At 47.0% G+C, this 22,951-nt stretch overlaps 1 protein-coding gene across 1 annotated transcript; it reads left to right on the forward strand.

Annotated features, from left to right (window-relative positions):
* The first annotated feature begins 1,761 nt into the window (after positions 1-1,761).
* LOC103661696 (ubiquitin-conjugating enzyme E2 L3-like) lies at positions 1,762-2,222 on the forward strand. Its single transcript, XM_008689381.1, has 2 exons — positions 1,762-1,788; positions 1,884-2,222. The coding sequence occupies exons 1-2, from the start codon at positions 1,762-1,764 to the stop codon at positions 2,220-2,222; spliced, it is 366 nt and encodes a 121-aa protein (XP_008687603.1).
* Positions 2,223-22,951: the final 20,729 nt, after the last annotated feature.

Raw genomic sequence — 22,951 nt, forward strand, 5'->3', positions numbered from 1 at the left:
GTCGAGTGTCTTCTCTATGCCTGGCACTGGCAGAGCGTTCTAATGATTCTAATGGCACTTTCCGATGGTCATCTCATGTAATCTCAAAAACTTATGAGGTCAGACTGTTAATACCGTACATTTTACAGATGAAGAAACTGAGGCTCAGAAAAGTTGCACACAGAGAATCTGTCTTTGAGCAATTCAACTGTGAACTTTATGCTCTCTTGTTGCAAACTGAGCTCCAGGGATCCAAATAGGTCACGGAGTTTGCAGACTCTGTATCTAAGGAGTTTATGGTCTATCCGAGCCATAGATTTATACTGTAAAATAGCAGGTCCCTTTAGTCCATGCCTCCTGTTTCAGAAAAAGTGGAAAATCCTCCCCCAGTGGTTTTGTAAATAGTCCTTAATTGAACTCAGCATTGGTATCATTACCACCAAGTTCTGCAATTAACCAGCCTGAAGCTTATTTGCTAGGTCACAGCAACAGAGATATTTACACATCCAACTTTTAACTCTAGGCAAGATTTTCAGCCTGTAAATTGCTTATCCAGCTGCAATCATAGCTGCTAGGAAACTGCCTGGGGCCATTTGAGGGGAATGAGAAAGAAAGAGGATTCCCCCAAAGCCAGCTCTTGCCACCCAAGAATAATAACACTAACAATTAAGAACTAACAATTGTACAGTCCTTTAAAAATTACAAAGCACATTCTTATAGAGTTAATTCCCCTGAGAGCGGGAGGAAAGGACGGGTGCGAGGGTTATTTTAAAGAAGAACCCCCAAAGGCTTGTTTCCTCCAGGGTTATAACAATCTTTCGTTCAATGTTCAGTGAGCACCTACTATGGACTGGGAACTGTGCTAGGTGCTAGAATGTACTGGTGGGCAAAGCAGATGCAGTTCCTGGACTCATGAAGCTTATAGTCTAGCCTTGGAGAAAGAAAGACTGTAATTCAATAATACGCACAGAGAAATGTAAGATTATAAATACTTCAGTGCTATTAGAGAGGTATAAAATGCAATGCGACCCTAAAATGGACGGATTTAAGCTAATCCAGGTCAGGGCAAACTCTTCCGAGCAGTGATGAATAAGAGGTAACTACGCAAAGAAAGAGGGATGTGTTTCAAGCAAAGAGGACAGCATACGTAAAGGCCGTAGGGCCAAAGGGAGTCTATTAGTTAGCTTTTGCTGCATAGCAGAGCACCCCAAAGCTTAGTGGCTTAAACACTGACCAGACCAATTGGCCCTTAATTCTGTAGATTGGCAATTTGGCTAAAATTAGCCAGGCAGTTTCCCTCTGATCTTGGCTGGGTTCACTCATGTACTTGGGGTCATCTCCCAGGTCAGCCAAAATAGCTTATCTCTATTTTGTGTAGTTGTACCTTGTCTGGCAGGTTAGTTTAGGTTTGTTGACATAACAGCAAGGTTTTGGGATGAGCAAGAGAGGAAGCGTGTAAGGCCTTTTACAACCAAGGCTCAGAACTCACAAAACCTCATTTCTGCCACGTTCTACTGATCAAAGCATCTTTAAGTATAATCAATAGGGAGGCGCCTGGGTGGCTCAGTCGGTTAAGCATGTGCTTTCTGCTCAGGTCATGATCTCAGGGTCCTGGGAATCAGCCCCACAGCAGGCTCCCTGCTCAGTGGGGACTCTGCTTCTCCCTCGCCCTCTGCCCCTCCCCCCCATCATGCTCACACTCTCTCTCTCAAATAAATACATTAATTAAATAAAATAAATATATATATAATCAGCTGGGAAAGCAGCAGCACCAGGTCCAAGATGGTGGCCAGCAGGAGGCTGATGAAGGAGCTTGAAGCAATCGCAAATGTAGAATGAAAAACTTCCATAACATCCATGTTGATGAAGCTAACTTATTGGCTTGGCAAGGGCTTACTGTTCCTGACAACCCTCCATATAAGGGGGCCTTCAGAATCAAAATCAACTTTCCAGCAGAGTACCCATTCAAACCACCGAAGATCACGTTTAAAACGGAGATCTGTCACCGGAACATGGATAAGAAGGGGCAGGTCTGTCTGCCAGTAGTTAGTGCTGAATCCTGGAAGCCAGCAACCCAAACCAACCAAGTAATCCGGTCCCTCACAGCACTGGCCAACGGTCCTCAGCCCAAGCACCCACTTCGGGCTGACCTCGCTGAAGAATACTCTAAGGACCATAAAAAGTTGTGTGAGAACGTTGAAGAGTTTACAAAGAAATATGGGGAGAAACGACCTGTGGACTAAACTCTGCCAACTGATTCCAGCGAGTGTGAGTGGAGACCCCGAGCAGTGCATTCAGACACCCCGCAAAGCAGGACTCGTGGAAAATTGACATGTGCCCCGGCCTGGTGTCTGCTTGTGGCCATTACTAACTTTCTACAGTTTTCTTAACCAAAAGTGGTCTAGGCAACCCGTAAAGAAAGGATTAAAAATTTAAGATGTTCTAAAATGTGTATGTGTGTGTGTGTGTGTGTGTGTGTGTGTGTGTGTGTAATCAATAAGACACAGAATCTTAGAAATGGAAGGGATTTTCAGCACAGTCCAGCCCAGGTAACAAATAGGAGGTGTGTACCAAGTAGGTGTATTTGCAAGAATGGAAGGATGCAGACATCATGCGTGCCCAGCTTCAGCATCTCTAGTCCGTGAATATTGTATGATGGTCTGGAACTCGTTTCTCTACCTTGGGTTCTTTTCGACGCCTTATCCTTGCCCCCTCCACAGTGAGGTTAGAGAGGTTTATCTAAAATGCAAACCCAGAAAAAACAAACAAACAAAACCAGAAACAAAAACACACAAGTAAAAGGGGCACCTTGGTGGCTCAGTCAGTTAAACATCCGACTCTTGCTTTTGGCTCAGGTCATGATCTCAGGGTCGTGGGATGGAGCTTCACATCGGGCTCCGCACTGAGAGTAGAGCCTGCTTAAGATTGTCTCTCCTTCTGTGCACCCCACCCAAGCACACTCTCTCTCTTAAGAAAAAAAAAGGGCAAACCCAACCTTGTAACTCCTGATGCTTCTGCGATGCTTGCCACGCCCATTGGTCCATCAAAATCAGCAGGAGGGGCTGTTTACAATACAGACTCCTGCCCTCCACCCTAGCTTCACCAAAGGAGAATTTCTGGGCTTGGGAACTGGGATCAATATCATTTAAAAACTGTCCCAAGGAGTTAGCTGCTATTGATCCAGCTTTTTGGGAGCCGCTGTCTGCAAAGTAGTCCAGACGCAAGCTCTTCAAGGAAGGTTCTCTAGCATTATTGATCTCATCAGCTCTGACATGGCCTCTTTAAGAAATGATCTCTCTTCTCTCTTTGTACCACCCCCAGAGCTCATGTCTCCTTTCACAGGGTACCCACTGTATCCTGCACAGACTTTTTATAATGTTATTATTCAAAGGCTATTATTAAAATTGGCTTACATATCTGCCATGTTCTCACTCCCCTGCCCCAGCCCTTTCTCCCACTCCCAAGGCAACCGTGTGATCACAGTTGCCATATTGACTTCGGTGCCTACCCGAGGGCCTGCTATAAAACTGACCCAATCCAACTGCCCCAAGTGTCCACTGATGGATGAATGCATAAACAACATGGTATGTATGTGCATGACTGAGCCATCAAAAGAAGGAAATTCTGCCTTGTGCTACAATATGGGTGAACTTTGAAGACATTATGAAATGTGAAATAAGCCAGTCATAGACAAATACTGTATGATTCCACTTATGTGAGGTACTCTGAACAGTCAAATTCACTGAGACACAAAGTAAAATGGTGATGGCCAGGGGCTGAGGGGAGAAGGAATGGAGAGTTAGTGTTTAACGGGGACAGAGTTTCAGTTTTTCAAGAGGAGAAAAGTTCTAGAGATGGTTGGTGGGCATGGCTGTTCAACAATGTGAATGTCCTTAGTACCACCGAAATATCAACTAAAAAAATGGTGCAGTATAAGAAAATTGAAGGTGGTAAGTTTTATGTCATGTGTATTTTACCATGATTAAAATTTAAAAACCAAATTGAACCCGTGAAAGTAGGGATGGTCAGCAAGCATTTGTTGAACACCTCTAGGATCAGAACATTTCCTGACAGGCTGACTTTGCCAGAGACCGACTCCATTATAACTTGGACTCTTTAAGATCATGGCTCTGCACGTATTCCATAGAGCCACCGATGGGTGACAGCCAGCTGCGCTGAGGCCAATACTGCTCACTCTCTGTCCATCTGTCTGGCTCCTGAGGCTTGGCGCCTCTCCCGTCTTCTCTATTCGTGCCTGTGGTCTCAGCACTATTGTCCCTGGCAGATTTGGTGTGTTCTGCCCCAGCCTCCCACAGCTAACGGACCCTGCCTCATACAAACCCAAAGGACTCAGCTCCCAGCTCAGGCCAGCCCCTTTGGAAGAAGCAATCAGATAGGAAGTTCTTTGTTAAATAGAGCCAAGACCTCTGTCCTTATAACTTTCCTTTCTGTGGTTCAAATTCTACGTTCTGGAACATTACAGGGCACGCTCAGCCTCTTCTCCCATCCAGCAGCTCTTCTAACACTCAAATACAGCTCTCTGATGGTCCTTCCCCAATATTTCCAAATCTTTAATTTCTCAGATAACAGATTTCTAGATCCTTCCCTCCACTCAGTTGCCCTTGCCTGACTTCACAGCAATTTGCTCATGTCTTCCTAAAACATGGCTCTTAGAGGTAAATTCTCCCTGACCAGTGCAGAGAAGAGCTAGATTATTATTTCCGTGATGTAGACCCAAATTTGCCAAATCCTGAAATAAATTCAGATAGCCATTGTATCTTTCAACTTAACTGTAAACCCAGAGTCGGCTTGTTTAACCAACACACTTCCTATGTCAGCCCCAAGTGAAATCGATGGACTTCAGACTATCTGAAGTATCTATGTGCACTACATTGAATGGACATTGTGCTGTTTCATTTTTTAAATAGCTTTTCTTTAAATTGTTTTAAAAGTTACTTAATCTGCGTCTGGAACTTCTCTACTTCTCACCCTCCGTGCAGTCAAGGCTCAGATGCCGCAGGCTGGTTGTCCTCACTTGCCCAGGCAGGATCTCACCTCCTTCCCCATAGAATCTGACCCAGTTATTTCTGGGATCCCCATGGGGGTCTCATGTGCACTCTAAACAGGCTCATTTACTCGAGGCCTCTGTGGCCATCCTCTGCCCTTAAAGCTCTCCCATCAGGTGCCTGGTCCTGCCACTGCTCCCAGCACCAGGCACCAAAACACAGAGCCCCTGCCCATTCTGATGTGTCCCAGAGCCCCCCAGAGCCACAGACTCCAGATACAGTTCTTTTTTATTGTGATGAATAGCACCAGGCTTCTGTATAAAGGGGCTCAGAGCCACACAGCAGGTGAAATTTTTGAATAGGGCTTGTGTGAAGCCATCTCTCCTCCTCCTCCTCCTCCTTCCTCCGCCTCCTCCTCCTCCTCCTTCTTCTAAAGATCTTATTTATTTATTTGAGAGAAAGAGAGAGAGAGAGAGAGCATGAGCGGTGGGGGGGGGGGAGGGAAGAAGACTCCCCACTGAGCAGGAAGCCTGATGCAGGGCTCCATCCCAGGACCCTGGGATCATGAGCTGAGCAGAAGGCAGATGCTTAACTGACTGAGCCTCCCAGGCGCCCCTTCAGATACAGTTCCCAATGGTGCCTTTGTCTCACTGAGCCTCTTCTGCCACAAGAGATGACCACAAGGGATGCCTTCGAGGGGCTCCTGTCCCTCACTCTTCATTAGCTACCCAAAAGCCAAACACAGGATGTAAAATGGGAATGGAAGCATCTTTAGAATTCTTTGCCATTTCCGCCACACAAACTAGGCAAAAACAGTATGATTACCCAGCAAGCATAGCTCTAAAAGAGATCATCTAACCCATTTCTTATCTCCCACCCCCACCCCAGCCTATTCTGTCCAAATGATAAAGCTGAGGCCCAACAGGGAGAGTTGTTTAAGCGGAGTGATTGTGTGAGACTGTTAAAGCCAGAAATAAATCAGTCTCCTGAGACCCTCAGGAAATCAGATTTAAAAACATGCTTAATAAAGGTGGGCACCTTTATGATATCTGGGGCAAAAGTGAAAAAAAAAAAAAAAAAAAGATGCAGGTGAATCTCGTATTTTCCTGAGGTCGAGAACTGGTGTTCCTTTCCTATAGGATTTGCTGCTTTCTCTGAATGTGTTCTCTGAACCAGTCTTCTCCTTGAGTGGTGGAAAAGTCATCAGTCCTCTCCGTGCCTCGCTTTACTCATGAGTAGAATAGGCTTCGATGGTGCCTCTAACGGTCTCCGACTGGAAAGTGGTACCCGGGAAGCCGGGCGACAGAATCATTTTATCCACCCATCCCTCCAGTGATTCTTGTACTCATCGAGGATTTATTGAGCGTCACCAGGTTCACCCATTCAGCAAGTATTTACTGAGCACCAACACTGTTCTTGGTGCTTATGGTATCTCAGTGGACAAAAAAATAAAAGATACAAAAATCCCCATCCTTGTGAAGCTTACATGCTAGTGGCAAAAAATATGCATAGAAAATTAGTAAATGCCATAATCTATCAGAGGTGGTAAGGTCCCTGGGGCAGAAAAAAACCAAAACAAAACAGCAGAACAGGGTAAGGGAGCATCAGGAGGACTGGGATGGGGTGGAGCCAGGGCTGCCATTTTTCTTTTTATTGTGGTAAAATAGGCATAACAAAAGTTACCATTTTAACCATTTTTAAGTGTACAATTCGGTGGCATTAAGGACATCCATTACCACCATGAATCTCCAGAAACCTCTCATCATCACAAACTAGAATTCTGTCCCCATTAAATACTAACTCCCCCCTCCTCCCTTCCCCAGCCTCTGGCAACCACCATTCTACTTTCCGTCTTTATTATTGACTCCTCTAGGTACTTCATGGAAGTAGAATCTTAATAGTACTTATTCTTTCATGGCTGGCTTATTTCACTGAACACTATGTCCTCAAAATTCATCCATATTACTGCATGTGTCAGAATTTCATTCCTTTTTCAGGCTGAATGATATCCCATTGGCTGTATAGACTACATTTTGTCTATCCATTCATCAGCCAATGGACATTTGGGTTGCTTGCTTTTTGGCTATTGTGAATAGTGCTGCTATGAACATGGGTGTGCAAATGAATATCTATTTGAGTTCCTGCTTTCAATTCTTTGGGGTCTGTACCCAGAAGTAGATTTGGAGCATATGGTAATTCTACACTGGACCTTTGAGGAACTGCCATACTGTTTTCTGCAGCAAATGTGTCACGTCACATTCCATTAGTCATCACAAGGATTCCAATGATCTACATCCTCACCAACACTTGTTTTCTGTGTTTTTTTTAAAAATATATATGGTAGCCGATTTAATGGGTGTGAAGTGGTATCTCATTGTGGTTTTGAATTGCATTTTTCTCATGACTCGTGATGTTGAGTGTCTTTTCGTATGCATATTGTAGATCTTCTTTGGAGAAATACCTATGCAAGTTCTTTGCCCATTTTTAAATTGGGCTTTTGTTGTTGAGTTTTAGCAGCTCTTTGTGTGTTCTGGATATTAGTCCCGTATCACGTATATAGTGTGCAAACATTTTTTTCCACTATTCTGTGGTAGGCTGTCATTTTAAATGGGCTTCATAGAGAAGGTGCCACTGGGGCAAAGACCTGAAGGAGGTGCCCTTCCAAGGGAAGAAAATGATAGAATCTGAGAACGTGTAGATTGGGGGAATGAAAAGAACTATAAACAAGTCCCTAAGGTCATTATTAAATGTTATAGGGTCTGCCACTGCCTTAGGGATTCAGAATCATGGAAGTATGGGGGCAGGAGGGGGAGCGTGGTTGCAAGAATGAATTTCCTCCCCTTGCTTCATTTGTCCACAGAGGACCCTCCTTGAGAGCAACTTCGCAGGTTCTCGCTCATGTGACCGGTGGTGATGACCTCTGGGTGGAGCATGGCCCAAACTCTCCCTAGGCTGGACTGTCCCAGTCTAGAGGCCTAGAGGGGCAAGGAGTATTAGCAGACCCTTTTGGCTAGAAGTAGAAAGCCATGACCTGCCATCAGTTTTAATGGTCATACAGATGACATTCTGCTATCCATCTCTCTGTGTCCCACATCTCTCTGCTGGTTCTATAGTCAGGAGGAGAAGAAAGGGGTTATTATTTATTGACCCCTTGAAGACCTCGGGGGCTGGTCTCAGTCATGAATGGGAAATAGGCAAAGCATCTTGTTGTTCCTTCCCTGCACGGACCACCTCGCTTTTGATGTTCCTCATCTGTTTCATCCAACAGAGGGTTAAGCAAACTGGAATCCAGCTCTACTGTCTGTGGGTCACAGGGAAATAGAAGACAACTACACTTTGTCCGCTTGCCTGGGACAGGCCAGGCATTGTGCCCGGTGGTTTGCATGCCCTTATTCTGATCCTCATAATAAGTACATCTCATTAGCCCCAGATGGGGAAGCTGAAGCTCAGAGGTAAAGATAGTGGCTCAATCCCATACACCTGCCTGATTCCAACACATAAACCTCTTCCATTATGTCCATGGGAAGGAGTTCCCAGGGCCCGTAGATGGTGCCTTAGGAACCACGGTGGGAAAGGGAGGGGGAAGCCGACTTTTCAGGGTTCCCAGCCCACCTCACAACTTCCGCCTGAGCCACAGACCTTTTTATCTGTTTTATAGGACTTGTCTCAACTGTCGAAAATGTATTCATTTTCCCTCATGTGAACAATTTCCATGCCATCAAAGAGGTTCGTCATCCGATTCTTCATTCCTTTTTTTTTTTATTTTAAAGATTTTATTTATTCATTCGACAGAGATAGAGACAGCCAGCGAGAGAGGGAACACAAGCAGGGGGAGTGGGAGAGGAAGAAGCAGGCTCCCAGCAGAGGAGCCTGATGTGGGGCTTGATCCCATAACGCCGGATCACGGCCTGAGCCGAAGGCAGACGCTTAACCGCTGTGCCACCCAGGCGCCCCCGATTCTTCATTCCTGACCAAGAATATTAAATCAGTGGTAGATTTTATATTTGGTGACATCTTAGGGTCAGGAATAGGTTATTAGCATTACATAAAAAAATCATCTGCAAAAATGCTTTTATGTTTAAATGAAACAAAACATAAAGTTGTGGACAGCAGCCAGGACACTATGCCACTGACTCCTTTCCTATCTCAGCCCTCCCCATGCTCCAGAACTTTCCTTCTTACCTCCCCTCGTTGAAGCTCCTTGGCTTGGGGCCCAGCCCCTCAGAGCCCTGGCCTCGTGCCCTGGTGTCTTGTCCCGGAAGCACATGTAAGGGCCGGTCTCACTGACGATGACGTTGCAGCGTCATGGTTACCAAAGCATTTTGTTCACTTGCCCCACCTTGTTTGGGAGGAACATCCCGAGATGTGAGTCTTTGGGGGAAGGCAGCACCTCCCCCCGCATCCTATGGAAGCTGATAAGGATAGCATGCTCTGCCCCAGGGCTGCTGAGGGAGGGCAGGAGATCTGGGCTGGAAGGATCAAACATCCCCAGGATTTTACAGGTCCAGGGAATGATGCAAGGTGCAGCGACAGGAGATAATAATCACACCGGTTGCAGGAGACTCAGCAGTCCCTCACTGAGTATCTACACCGTGAAGCCTATGGCTGCCTGATGGCCCAGCAGTTCACTGGAATTGCTATATCTAAGACAGATCAGTGCACATGTCCTCCAACATGCAGGGACAGGCTATCGTGGCAGCATTAGTCCTCATAATCAGAAACTAGAAATAATCCAGGTGCCCAGAAAGAGTAGAATGAATGAAGTGTTTTGGTACAATCACACAAGAGAGTGTTACACTGCACTGAAAACAACCTATGAACTATTATTACTAGCAACGACATGGGTGCATCTCACAGGTATAATGAGAGAGAGAGAGAGAGAGCGAGTGTGAACCATTGGCAGTCCCAGTGGCTGCCCTTGAACTAGACAATTACGACAGGCTCTTGGTTGTGTTCTCAGCTGCCCAGACTCCCTGGGTCCTGTTGTATGAGCCAGGTTTCCCAGCCTACCTGTTGATCCTGGAGCCGCCTGCTACCTTTTACAGTCATGTTAGCTCTAGTCTCTTGCTTTGTTGGTAACCTAAGCCCTTTTCTAGCATGTAACCTAGGTCTGGAATGCAGGAGCCGATAAAACGATAAAGGTGATTGCATTTCGTCAATTGTAAAGAAACAAGATACATGAGAGGCATTATTATTAATTTCAAAAAGGCAAAGGAAATGGGTGTATGCAATGCTCAGTTGGTTTGAAACATTAAAATCATTTAAAACCATGCTTTACAAGGCTGCCTAATTGCAAAAGCTATAAACTCTCTTGGGATAACAACCGTTAAAAAAAAGCATGACATTTCAGAATGTGATACAAGTCAGGACCAACTAGCTTATGATGGTTATTGTAGCAGCATTGTTATTTTGGTTTAATGGGACACTTTAAAAATACAATTAGATCTTTAGACTCTGGTAGGATAAAAGCACATAATGAAATGAAAATAGCAGGTATATTGGAAGATAGTGTTACATAAGGAAATTATTTTGGTGAACTTTATTTGAATCAGGATGATTCATAATTGTATAATTAGATACTTCAATTTAAACGTGAAATGCAGTAAATTACTCAAGCAGCAAACAAAGCATCTCTCTCTCTGGTATTTCTCAATGAAATATATTAATGATCAGGGTTTGTTCGAGTTGTGAAAGTTGATAGCCTGATGTCTGCAAACATTTCCCGTTGGTTTGGAAAGCGAACATATAGGGTACCCGTTTTATTTTATAGTAGATCACCCTTCTATGAAGTTTGGGTCTCCCCCTGTCCCATGATGGTGGGGGCACCCTGGAGGTTCCTGAGTGGCCACATCAACAGTGCATTGTGGGAGCTGCTCATGGAGTTGCTGGGATGGATGGAAGGGCCTTTGTCTGTCTGTAGATTCTGACATGGCTTCCATGTCAGAATCTCAGACTAATGCTGTTTCTCTGGCATCAGAATGGCTCTTCTGTTCCTCCCTCCTGCCATGTTTGTTTAGCTGTTCCAGTGAAGATCTGCCTGGGCAGAGGTGGTTAATTCATTCACTGGAGAGGAAACATTGAGGGGCGGTTTTGCCAATTGCACTTAGACTGTCTCATCTGAGGTACCCTCGTGCTAGGTACTGGTTATCCAGCCCCTTTTTTTGCAAATGAGAAAGCCACAGGGAGGTGGTCACGTGTCCAAGACCTAGAGGCTAGCAGCAAAAGCAGGATCAAACTCAGATTCAGGATTAGCTAGATGATTTGTGGGACTTAGTGCAAAACGAAGATGTGGAAATCCTGCTTAAAAATTATGAAGAGATTCAGGGCGCCTGGGTGGCACAGTCAGCTAAGGTCTGACTCTTGATTTTGGCTCAGGTCATGATCTCAGGGTCTTGAGACCAAGCCCCACTTTGCACGCAGCTGGAAGTCTGCTGGAGATTCTCTCTCTCTCCCTCTGCCTCTGCCTCTCCTCCCCGTTCACCTGTGCACTTGCTCTCAAATAAATAAAAAGATATTTTAAAAAAATTATTAAGAAATTCAAGATAGTGACAGCAGAGTGTTAAACCAAGGGCAGAGCCCTGCTGAGTGCCCGTGTAGGTCACATTCTCTGTGCAGCCCGCCCTGCTCAGGTTAGTTGGATTCCAAACTCCAACTCTTTCAAGAATGACACTGGGGTTTGAGCGGGGCCCCTCTCTTCCTCGCCTGTATTCTAAGCCGGTGGAGAGAACCAGAACTGTCAGGCCAATGGTGGTAAATATACCAGCTTTATTTTCAATAAAGATGAGCCTGGGGATTGTGGCATAGGTGTGCAGCCGGAGCGGGCTGCCTGCTTCTCCACGGGGACTGAGGGGGTTGTCCCCCATGGTGCTAAGAAAGGGAAGATCTCTCCCAGGAGGGACAGAGCCTCACTGCCCGGGTTCTGGCATGGCCAGTGGCAAAGCAGGGCTGGTTCTCCACGGACAAGTGGACCGCAAGGAGGAAGCGAGAAGGACGGGCTGACCCACACATCCCAGTTCCTATTCCCCAAACTCAGTAGTCAGGGATGTCACCTCTCCCCTCTAGGGAAGCAGTAACCGAGGTGGCAGCAGGAGCCCAGGTGTGCCTGGTGAGGCTTTATCCCTGAGTGTAGTAGGCGGCTTCTAAAATGGCTCTGAAAGATCCCGGCCACCCCTGTTTAACCCCTCACCTGGTGTGGGGGCTGGGCCTAGTGACTGGCTTCTAACAGAAGTGATTAGATGCCATTTCCAGGGTTAGGCTACAAACAATTGTGACTTCTGTCTTACTCTCTCTCCCTCTCTCACTTGATCATTCCATGAAGCCAGCTGCCATGTTATGAGCCGTTTATGGAGAGGCCAGTGTACCAAGGAACTGAGGACAGCCTCAGCCAATGGCCTTCAGCCAGTGGCCAGCAGGGAGCTGAGACTCTCAATCCCAACAGCCTCCAGGGACTGGAATCCTGTCAACAACCACACTAGTGAGCTTGGAAGCAGATCCCCCCAGGGTGAGACTTGAAATGGCAGGCAGATTGTCTCCTTGAGAGAGACTCCTCCTCCCCCTCCCTTCTCTCCTTTTCCCCCTTCCCCTCCTCCTCCCTCCCTTCCTCTCTCCCTTCTTCCCTCCTCTTCCTTCTTATTTATGTTTCATTGTGTTTCATGTAGATCAGTGGTTTGCAATTTTGTTTTATTTTATTCTATTTTTTTTAAGTGGGCTCCACACTGGGCTTGAATGCAGGGCTTGAACTCATAACCCTAAGATCAAGAGTCAGAGCACTTAACCGACTGAGCCACCCTAGGTGCCCCATGTTTTTAAACTAAGGGGTACTATTTGCAAGTAAAGTAATTCATGGGTCTAGCTGCTCTTTGAAACTCAGGTCCCTTCTTCTCTTGCCCACAATGCCTCCTGGGCCTCAGCTGAGCCCTGCAGACTCTCCAGAACCCAGTTTGAAAACCAGTGACCCGGACTCAGTCAATAGTCCTGTTATTGGTCTTTCTGATTAAACTATTGTCCCCCAATTCCATCTTCCCCCTGTGTGGTATGTTCCTGAAAAAACAAATCAGCCCTTCTTAACAACTGCCTAGATGCCCGCATTCCCATCAGTTAGGAGTTAACCCCCTTGGTATTTACAGTCAAGGTGTTTCAAAATCTAATCTAAACTGGAGATCTGGCCACTCTGACCTGGAGAGAAGGGGAGGGAACCACGATGGATAAGGACAGCAACTGAGACACTTGTGAAGATATCCAGGTCCTTCCTGAAGGTCATTAGGGTGGGCCCTAATCCAATATGACTGTGTCTTCATAAGAAGAGGAGCGTAGGACACAGGCACAGAGGGAAGACCATGGGAGGATGCAGGGAGAAGGTGACCATCTATAAGCCAAGCAGAGAGCCCTCAGATGAAACCAACCCTGCTGACCCCTTGATCTCACACTTCCAGCTTCCAAAGTTGGGAGGAAATCAATTTCCGTTGTTTAAGTCACTCAGCCTGTGGTAGTGTCATGGCAGCCCCAGGAGAGTCCTACGTTGGTGTCTACCCCAAAGAGGGTTGTATGCTTTAAAAGAGATCGTCGTGTAGAAGAACGTTCACTCATTCTGTCGCAAAAATTCAACGAACGCCTACTATCTATCACTGTATCTCACATACGGAAACGCAAAGACCCGTTGGTGAATATTACAATGATTAAAAAGAGACAACCTGTCAGGTGAATTTTGTTGTATCTTTTTTTTTTTTTTTTTTCCAAAATGGCAATGGCAGCATCTCATCCTTGGCCAGATTCATTAGGGAGCCGGGGGTTGATGCAGTTTCAGGCATAATTGTGGGTCTCTCTTCCCTCTGTGACCTCATAGCCTTCCTTCCCACTCAGGAGGCCATAAATCTCACTCAGCATGAGGTCATCTGGCTCAAGTGAAGTCCCCGAAGATCTTACTGAAAATCTGATGTTAAGTAATCGATGACACAATTGCCAGCAAGCGCTCCACGATACGGGATCTTGTTCCTTCCAGTTCTCCAGCGTGAGTCACACACTGGATTTCTTTACCCTGAGCTTGAGGCAGGGGCCGGCAGGGAGCTCCAAGGCACTGCAGAAGTGACCCTTCATGGCGGCACTAGCCCAGGGCTGGAAGTTTCTCTGAGAATCCATCATCTGCTTGGGCCATCTCACCCCATGACAGCCGCATTGGGTCTCCCTAGAGAGAGAGCTGGTCACCTATTCTAATCAGTGGAAAAAAACCCCAAAAAACACCCTCTAGGTCCCAAGACTGATGGGTGTCCCCTAGACGAGTCATCTGAATTCAGTCTCTTACAAATCAATTCAGACAAATCGAATTCAGTGCCTATGAGGCATTGGACACAGTCCTGGCATGGGAGTATAAAAGTGAATTAGACCGGCTTTGCCCTTGAGGACCTCACCCTCTGGTAGGTGACACATAACCTACACACAAACAATGAGGACACACTCTGACAAGGGGTATAAAAGAGGGAGACAAAACGTGCACTGGGAAAACAAAATAATTTTGTCTGTGGGTGTGTGCATACGTGTGCGCGCATGGGTGTGTGTGTGTGTGTGTGTGTGTCTGTGTTGTGGGGTGTGTCTGTGAGTTAAAGCTACAGATGTTCCTAAGACACCGTTGATTGTAAGTGCTTCTCTGATTTACTAACAGCTTATGGGTAAACAGTCAGAAGTGCTGCCACTTTAAATGATTACATTGATTAGAAGATGCTACGGAAATGTTAACACTGTGAAAATCACCCTGTTTGAACTCCTTTTCTGCTCCAGCCCGCACCTGGGTGGGGACTCCAGAAGTCTGTTCTCAGCATGGAGTGACAGAACTAGCTTGGGGCACGGGGGCACAGTTTGGAGCTGAGGGAGATATAAAGGCAGGAGGGCATCCACTAGTTAGGCACCGAAACATAGCCAGCCAATGCTGGAGAGGGACGAAGATGGAGGAGACACTTATTCCAGCGCCCGTTTCAAGAATACAGAGCATGGTTGTAAGAAGTATTTTGACAAGGTACGTACGCGGGTGATCTCTGAAAAGCGGCTCAGGCTGCTAACTGCCCTCCAAGGAGGCTTTGACTGGGTCAGTGGTGGGGCTTTGGTTTTGCAAGGTGGGAGCTAAACTGCCTTGATAAGTGGGGGACAGGCTGGACCAGCCACCAGCCAGCCTTTTTGCAATTCCACCCCTTTCTTTAAATCGGTGCTAATTGAATACTTAGAGAACATCCCTTTAAAGGACGGGAGCTGATATGCTTGCCTAGAGGCCCTGTCGTCTCTACTCAAGTTGGGCTGAAAGGCAGCATTGCAAAGCAAATGCTGGAGCAGGCAGCTGGGTGAAGAATCAACCCAGAGCCCAGGGGAGAAGCTGCGAAACGCATAGCAGGTCAGTTGAGAATGGAAGGGGAGGGGCCGCGGAGCGGCTCCCCAGGCTCCGGACCCTATTGCAGCCTGGTTTCATGGGGCACCAACACATCCTTGGGGTGAGAAGGAGGAGCTAGTCAGGGCGCTGAGGCTATTTAGACCAAATCCAACTTCCGATATGTAGGCTTTGTGGCTTCTTAATCACCAGCTGGTAGATCACCTTTTCTTCTATTACCAACTACCTAAGATACCACCCTTATCAGGGGTGTGTGTGTGTGTGTGTGTGTGTGTGTGTGTAGGAATGGGAGTAAGGGGTAGAAATGGGAGCAGAATATAGACCAGAAAGCTCACCCTGGTTCACAGCATCCTGGAGACGAGTCCGAGGGGTGCTGGGATCTTGGCTGATAGAGCAAACTTGACTGCTCCAGTCAAGGGCACACAGGCCTCGGTCTGCACCTTCACTCTGGCACTGACCCTATGTGACCTTAGTTAATCTCTCTGCAGTTTCAGTCTCCTTGTGTTAATATCTATCTTGCAGGATTGTTGGAAGAATTAAATGAGATCATGCATTATAGAGGGTAGAGTGTTGTGCCTGGTACACAGTAAATGCTTAGTGAATAGTGGCTTTCATTGATGTTTTGTTATAATGATTATATTAGTATATTCACATTATGATTTATTGTTGACCTTTTGGCGCAAACCAAATCCTTAAATAACTCCACTGAGAAGTTAATGGACTCCATGGATTTCCAAGCAAGGCAATCTCTTCATTGAAACCTAAGGTAAAGGGAAAATCCTCAGGATCCCTTATTTTCTCGTTGAGAGATCTTGGGTAATTCACCTGACTTCTCTGGGTTCAGTTTCCTCTCTAACAAATGGGGATGGAGGCTCTCAGCACTAGGATTTTTGCTTTGAACAGAATAACTCACAACCCAGAGAGTTGGGAATACGCGCTAAGACCCTCTTCTCAGGAAAAGGAATAATTCGATGAGTGTACCTGATCACACAGGAGTTCCACCTTACTCCTGTCAAGGTCTGTTCCCTCGTGCCAATAACCGGTTTCTAGTAAGGTATTCTATAGATATGTGTTGAGTAGATACATGAGATTAACCTATGTCTCCATGTCCCCATCCGTTCGATAGACACATGGAGCCCAGACAACATTTCTTAGCACGCAGATGCTTCCTGTCTCTGGCACCCTGCATGGCCCCCTGGCCGCTGCTCACATTGAATCCTTTCCCCTCCTTTCAAGGAAGATTTTGCCAGTCTGGTTCCTCTAGACTTGGGGAAGGGTACAAACATGGAGGAATGGGTAGACAGAGGCAGAATACTGGAGATACGGGAAGAAAAGGGGGAAGGACTCTCACTTAAAGTGGAAAGGAAACAAAAAGCAGGCAGAAAAGCTTAGCTAATCTATGTAATAAAGGCCAGGGAGAGAGAGCGGCATGGGGGAAGGGAGGGGATACGAAGGGGGAGAACCAGCTGCTCAGGCTGCTGTAGGGTGGGGGTGGCAGGCAAAGGCTCCAGAGCAACCCCAGAGTGTAAGAGAATTAGTGGGGGAGGAAAGGAGTTTAGGAAGCGTCATCGTGAATTACATACTGCAACCCCCTCCATGTTCTTCAAGATCATGGAACAAAGGGGGCACCTGGGTGGCTCACTCAGTTAAGTGTCTGCCTTCAGCTTGGGTCATGATCCTGGGGTCCTGGGATCAAGACTCACATTGGGCTCCCTGCTCAGGGGAGAGCCTGCTTCTCCCTCTCTCTCTGCCATTCCCCCTGCCTGTGCTCTCTGGCTCTATCTCTCTGTTAAATAAATAAAATCTTTAAAAAACAAGATAATGGGGCAAAGAATGCAATTTCGTCTTCCTTATATTGGTTGCTGGACTATGGTCCTTTCCATTTAACTGCACCCAGAAATAAGCCACATGGGCCTCAGTATTTATTAGCCTCATACAGATAATGAGCATTTGCTACATGCCAGGACTTGGGTGAGGAGTCTGGGATGTGGGAAAAAAATATGACAAAACAGTCATGCCCTTGAGGAGCTCACAATCTAAAGGGAACACCAGATTTTACACACACGCGTGTGTGCGCACACACACACACACATTCAAATGCTATGGTGGAGAATTATACAAAGTGCTATGTTGGGGTGGGGCGGTGGGGGGAACCAAGGAAGTTTTCACAGAGGAAGTACAATTTGAGCTAGCCCTTGATGGAGACATTTATCACAGGGACAAAGGGTCCAAGTCCTTGTGGAATTCACAGCCTAAAAAGAGACATAAATATGTATCTGTGTTTATAAATGTAAATATTCATATATAAAATGGAATATGCTCCAATGAGCATATGAATCAGGTATTTTGGGAACACAGAGGAAGGTGGGTCTGAATCTGCCTCTGGGAGTCAGGGAGAAGTCACAGGGAAGATGATCCTTAATCGGGGTTTTGAAGGATTCATAGGAGTTCACCAGGTGAAGTTTGGGAGAAAAGGCATCAGAGACCGGGCAGAAGGAACATCGTGTGCAAAGACCTGGAGAGCCCAGTGCCTGGGTCCTGTGGACGGGCTCAGCCGTGCTCCCAAACCTCCTCCTGGCCTCGCCACGTTTAGGCATTTGGTTCGCTGGTGTTTCAAGGGTAGACGAGAGCGGCCCAGAGTCTATTGGCATCATGAGCAGTGTTCTTTAGTGGTGGCTACATCTAATTCCTCGCTGGCAATGAGCAGCGTCAAATAGACCAGTTCCCTTTCTAAGAAAGTAACACCACCTGAATCTGGCTCTGCGCATCCACCCCAATAAAATCTTGGTCATCTTTCAAAGTGAGGGGGCACTGAGGTTGCAGCTCTGAGATCCCGAAGCCTCCACCAGTTGGTGAGGGTGGGGGGACTGTGAAAAGGAGCCACAGCTCTGGCCTAGACCTGCTGATAGCACTTACAAGCATTACCTAATACACTTGTAGGCGTCTCTGCTTTCAGATGCCTATCTCCTGAGGGTTCCAACAATGGCCATTATAAGGATCTACGGGAGCCAGAGGGAGCTGGGCTGGGTCAGAGAAGGTCTTTTAGGTAAGAGGTCATTTGAGCTGGGCCCTGCAGCCCCCGGAGCATTGGGATTCAAGGATCAGGGAGGGGCAAGTGACTTACCTTGACACGGCCTTGCTTTGGCCAACTGTGAAATGGGCATTGTCATGTGACTGCATGAGGTTTTCTGAGCATTCAGTGAGATGAGCTGCTCCTACCTTAGGCCCGGACCTGGACAATACTGGCCTGACTTTATAGTTGAGCGGGCTGAGGCCTGCCACATCGTAGGTGCTCAGTAAACAGCAGGAGACAGAGTTGTTTTTGCCACTGTCATCATCACCATCATCCCGGGCACATGGATAAGGTAAAGAGCACAGACACAGGAGGTTTCTGACTATTTCCTTGACTATTTTCCCCAGTCCCTAGAGTAGCGTCTACACAGGGCAGGCACTCGGTAGAGATGTGCTACGTTAATGAGATCCTAGCTCCTCTGCACTCCCTTCTGTGACTTTGAGCAACGGACTGTACCTCCCCGGGCTCCTCATCTGCCTAATGGGAAGGATAAGACCCATGTCATGAAATTGTTGAGAATAATGGCCGACTGCCTAAATGCTCAGCAAATGCTCCCTGTTTCTATTACCCCTTGGCTGTGGTAGAGAGGATCTGATTGGCAATTCTTACCTCTGCTCTATTACGTGTTTATGGATTGGGGGATGGTTTTCCATCCACTTGTTTCTAGAGCATCCTTCCCTGTGAAGACTGTGGCCTCAGAGTGGTTACGTTGATCTTTTAGTGGAAAACAGGGATTCCGACTTGGGAAGGCTGGTGGTCTGGGCGGAGCATGGGCAGTGTGTGTAACGGTTAGAGACACTGGTGATGGATGCTGTGAAAGCCGGCTGTGCTGGTTGCTGTGTGACCTTTGGTAAGGTACTTGACCTCTCTGAGCCTCGGCCCTGCTGCTGCAAAACTGGGATTACTAATGCATTCATCTTATAATTTATGGCGCACAGTGCTCATGAAATAGTGGGGAAAATTGCCTGGGCGGAGGGTAGCAAAGGACAGGTTCTGTGCTGCACTTACTTTTAAATGAACGGCTTTCCCTCTGCAAGGGCCCCAGAGGCCAGCAGTCACTGGCGAAGGTGATTTAATTATGCTGTTGGCAGGGACCTGCAGTTACCATTACACTGAGTTTCTGGAGACGCGGGTATGAGGCTGCTGGAGGAGCCCCCTTTCAGATTTTTGCCTCACCTCCCTCCACATCGCTTTCCAGCTGGATTTGTTTTCTGCCAAGATTTTTTTTCAAGCTGCACCTCCGTGGAAAAGAGGCTGACAAGATCTCCCAACAAGAAACAAATGATCCTGCTTGCAAACCACACAGGGATATATTCAGGCCTTGGATGTGTGACAGGGATCCTGTTGGCTTAGGCAGAGGAGGCCCTGACTGGGGCAGGTGAGGCCAAATCACGACCCACTGACTTTGGCAGCTCACTTCAGCCAGCAGTCATCGGACGTCCCTTCCATGTGCTAAGCACTGGGGACATACAGACTGACTGGGACACATTCCCTGCCCCTCAAGGAGCTCCCAGTCTCACGGGGGAGAAGTACAGATACAGTTCAAAGCCCCGCAGAACATGGCATGTGAAGGACATCAAACAGCAGTTCCCTGAGTGACCAGCAAGGTCAAGGAGACAGGGGTCCTACCTCTGGTTGGGAAGGACCTTTCCCCTTCCCCCACAGTCTGCCAGAGCTCCAGAGAGCTCCCAGCTTTACTTCACGGATCAGCACCTTTGTTGTTTCCAAACTTTCAGATTCGTCCTCACTCGGGCTTGGTTTCAACAAATGCCACCCATGCCTATGAATGGTGACTTCTATTTGGGTCTTTAAAGACATAGGCTCATTCGTTCAGTGAACATTTATTAGGTCCTTGATTTGGCAGGCACATGGCAGGTGGACCAAGAGGACAGAGAGGTGGAGGAGGATGTTGCATTCGTCCAAGGGGAATGGCTGAGGACCTGAACCAAGATGATGGTGCTGCCCATGGCGATGAGGGAGGGATTCAAGAGATCTGATGGGGCAGAATCAATAGGACCTGCTGAGACTGTGCTCAGGCTGTGGTTGGTCCTCAGCACCATTTAGTCCATGAGAATGGCTTCCCAGTGGGTGGGCAGTGTTTCCACAGGGCTGCCTGACTACTACCTGCAACACCTGCCTTCGGAATGCCTGTACTGGTTTTGGGTGGCGCGCTAAAATGGAATTAGCTCACCTTAAAACACAGAGTGGGAGAGATCCCTTTGTTTTCCTCCATTCCTTCTTGTGACAATATGGAGAGGGTTTCAGTTTGGAGTTAGTTAGGTGGAACTCCCTTCTGACTCATCCTGCTCTTCTTCTTGAACAAAGAATGAAGAAGGTATCAGGCAAAGAGCCCTAAGGAGGCAATGGCATTGAGCTGGAATTCAATCACAATGTTTTTGTTTTCACTGTAGTCTTGCTGTTTTGTTGTTACTTTTTACCTATGGCATACACTTTCCATTTTCTATAGTAAATGCTCTTTGTTAATAAATTGGTTTAAATTTGAAAAGTGAGTCAATACAAAGGGAAAAAAACACATTAAGCAGATATGGCAAAACTTGTACAGGGGTTACTTGGATCAGAAGTGGAGGAAACGCATCCGCGGTGCCCCACCCCTATAGACTGTGGTAGATGGTCACTAGAGGTGATGGTTCACGGGACAGGAAGCAGGGAGCATAGCATTAATGATAGCACCACTAGGCACCAAAGGCAGATTATTCCAACCTTAACCCAAGGGGTTCGATGAATATTCCTAGTGTACTTGGCCTAATTAAGAAATGATCATTTTATTCTTCATTCAAATAAGTTAATATTTCCATGTTCTCAGATTTATTTGGAGAAAGCAACTTATTCACAACAATTTCTAAATTAAGGAGAGAAGGAGGACAGAAATAGGGGACAGGAATGAGCCGCTCATGGTGTATCATGACATGGGGATAATATTTGTATAATGTTTTTCCTCCTTACAAGCAATTTCACATATCATACCCTTTCATCTGAGTCTCTCAGCAATTATGTTTATTACTGAGGAGATAAGTAGAAATGACTGATAATGGACAGGTGACTTATTGTCCATAACAGCAGAGGCACCATGGGTCAGGCATGGTAAAGCACCACACACTGTATTAATCTCTCATTCCAGAAGCATCCCTAGGCGGTGGGGACTATTGCTATTACCATCATCATCACCTCTAATTTAGGGACGAGGGAATGATTTAATGTAATTTGGTCAAGGTCAAGTTCAAGGTTGCATGTCTAGCCAGTGAAGGTCCACGATTTGAACCCAGGCAGTCTGGTGAAAGGCCCATGCACTGAACAGCTTTGCCATCCTGGATGGCCGTCAGGACTTTGACTCGTGTCCTATATTCTGTGGGCTACAAATACTTATTGAGCATCTACTGTATGCCAGGACTGTGCTAGGCATGAGGGCTAGAAAGATAACCAAGACTCAGTCCTTGCCGCGGGGACCTCAGAATCTGGTGGGGAGGCAGATGGACACAGACAGCTCCCATGATAAAGGCACGAGCAACATCTACCAAAGGCACGAAGGAGACACTGATCACTCTGGGAAGGCTCCACTGAGCAGGGGTGGTTGGAGCTGACCTTACGTATGAAGTTGTCTGGCGGATGGACGGGGGTACGTGGAGACCACCCCCCGGCAGTAGAAGCCACAAGTGCAAATGGCTGTAAAACAAGATGACCTGTTTGGAATCCTGTGATGGGGTCTGGCAGGGGCATGCCCGTGGGGGTCAGGGGAGAGTGGGAATTGAGACTTCAGAGGGAAGCGGGTGCCAGAGGGGGTGTTTACAACATCAGAGGAAACAAAAGCATTTCCCAAATCCGTCCCTAGCTGGGTAACAACTGGTGAGATCCTCTCATATACACCAAGAAAGCATAATGGAACGCTCCAGCAAAATGCAGACCAGCTCACACAGCCTCAAGGCTGCTGGTGGAAACCTGCGAGACAGGAAACAAAGTCACAGTCCTTGAAGCCTCTTGGACTCAAGTGGAAATCAGCACCAAAAAGAGCCCCCCCCTCCACATGGCTTCCTTAGAGAGACCTGCGACATTTGTCGTTTTTCCATTCCCCTAATAAGGCTGTTGCATTGCGTTTTTACTTTCTCTGCACTCACTCTCCTTTGAAGAGGGTTGGTGCCAAACAACCCAGATGCAGCCATCCAATTATGCTGAATGTGGGGAGAAAATTACCATCAGAGCAACCTGCCAGCGAAGCCCCATGTTGACTCAATTCTATGGCCCTGCAATATTCATCTTTGGAAATCATATTCACATAAATTCCTAGTCATTTTGAATAGAGCGATGAGCAGGATGCTTGGTATGCGGAGACATGGAATTCCAGATTATTCTGAGTTGTCCGTGACGACAGTCGACAGCACTCACTCAGCACTGATGAACGCTGATGGAGCGCCGACGGGGTACGACGCACTTCGCTAAGGGCTGGGAGGAGGCGGGAGTACGGAGATGAATTAGGCGTGCAGCCAGATCAAGGAGCCTAAGGACTGGTAG

The sequence above is a fragment of the Ursus maritimus genome, unplaced genomic scaffold, assembly GCF_017311325.1.
Source record: "Ursus maritimus isolate PB19 unplaced genomic scaffold, ASM1731132v1 scaffold_9, whole genome shotgun sequence".
NCBI lineage: Eukaryota > Metazoa > Chordata > Mammalia > Carnivora > Ursidae > Ursus > Ursus maritimus.

Excerpts from the sequence above, each read along its gene's own strand:
- LOC103661696 (XM_008689381.1), top strand. The coding sequence starts at position 1,762 with ATGGTGGCCAGCAGGAGGCTGATGAAG. Across the intron at positions 1,789-1,883 it reads CCAGCAGGAGGCTGATGAAG|GACAACCCTCCATATAAGGG; the intron begins GAGCTTGAAGCA and ends CTTACTGTTCCT.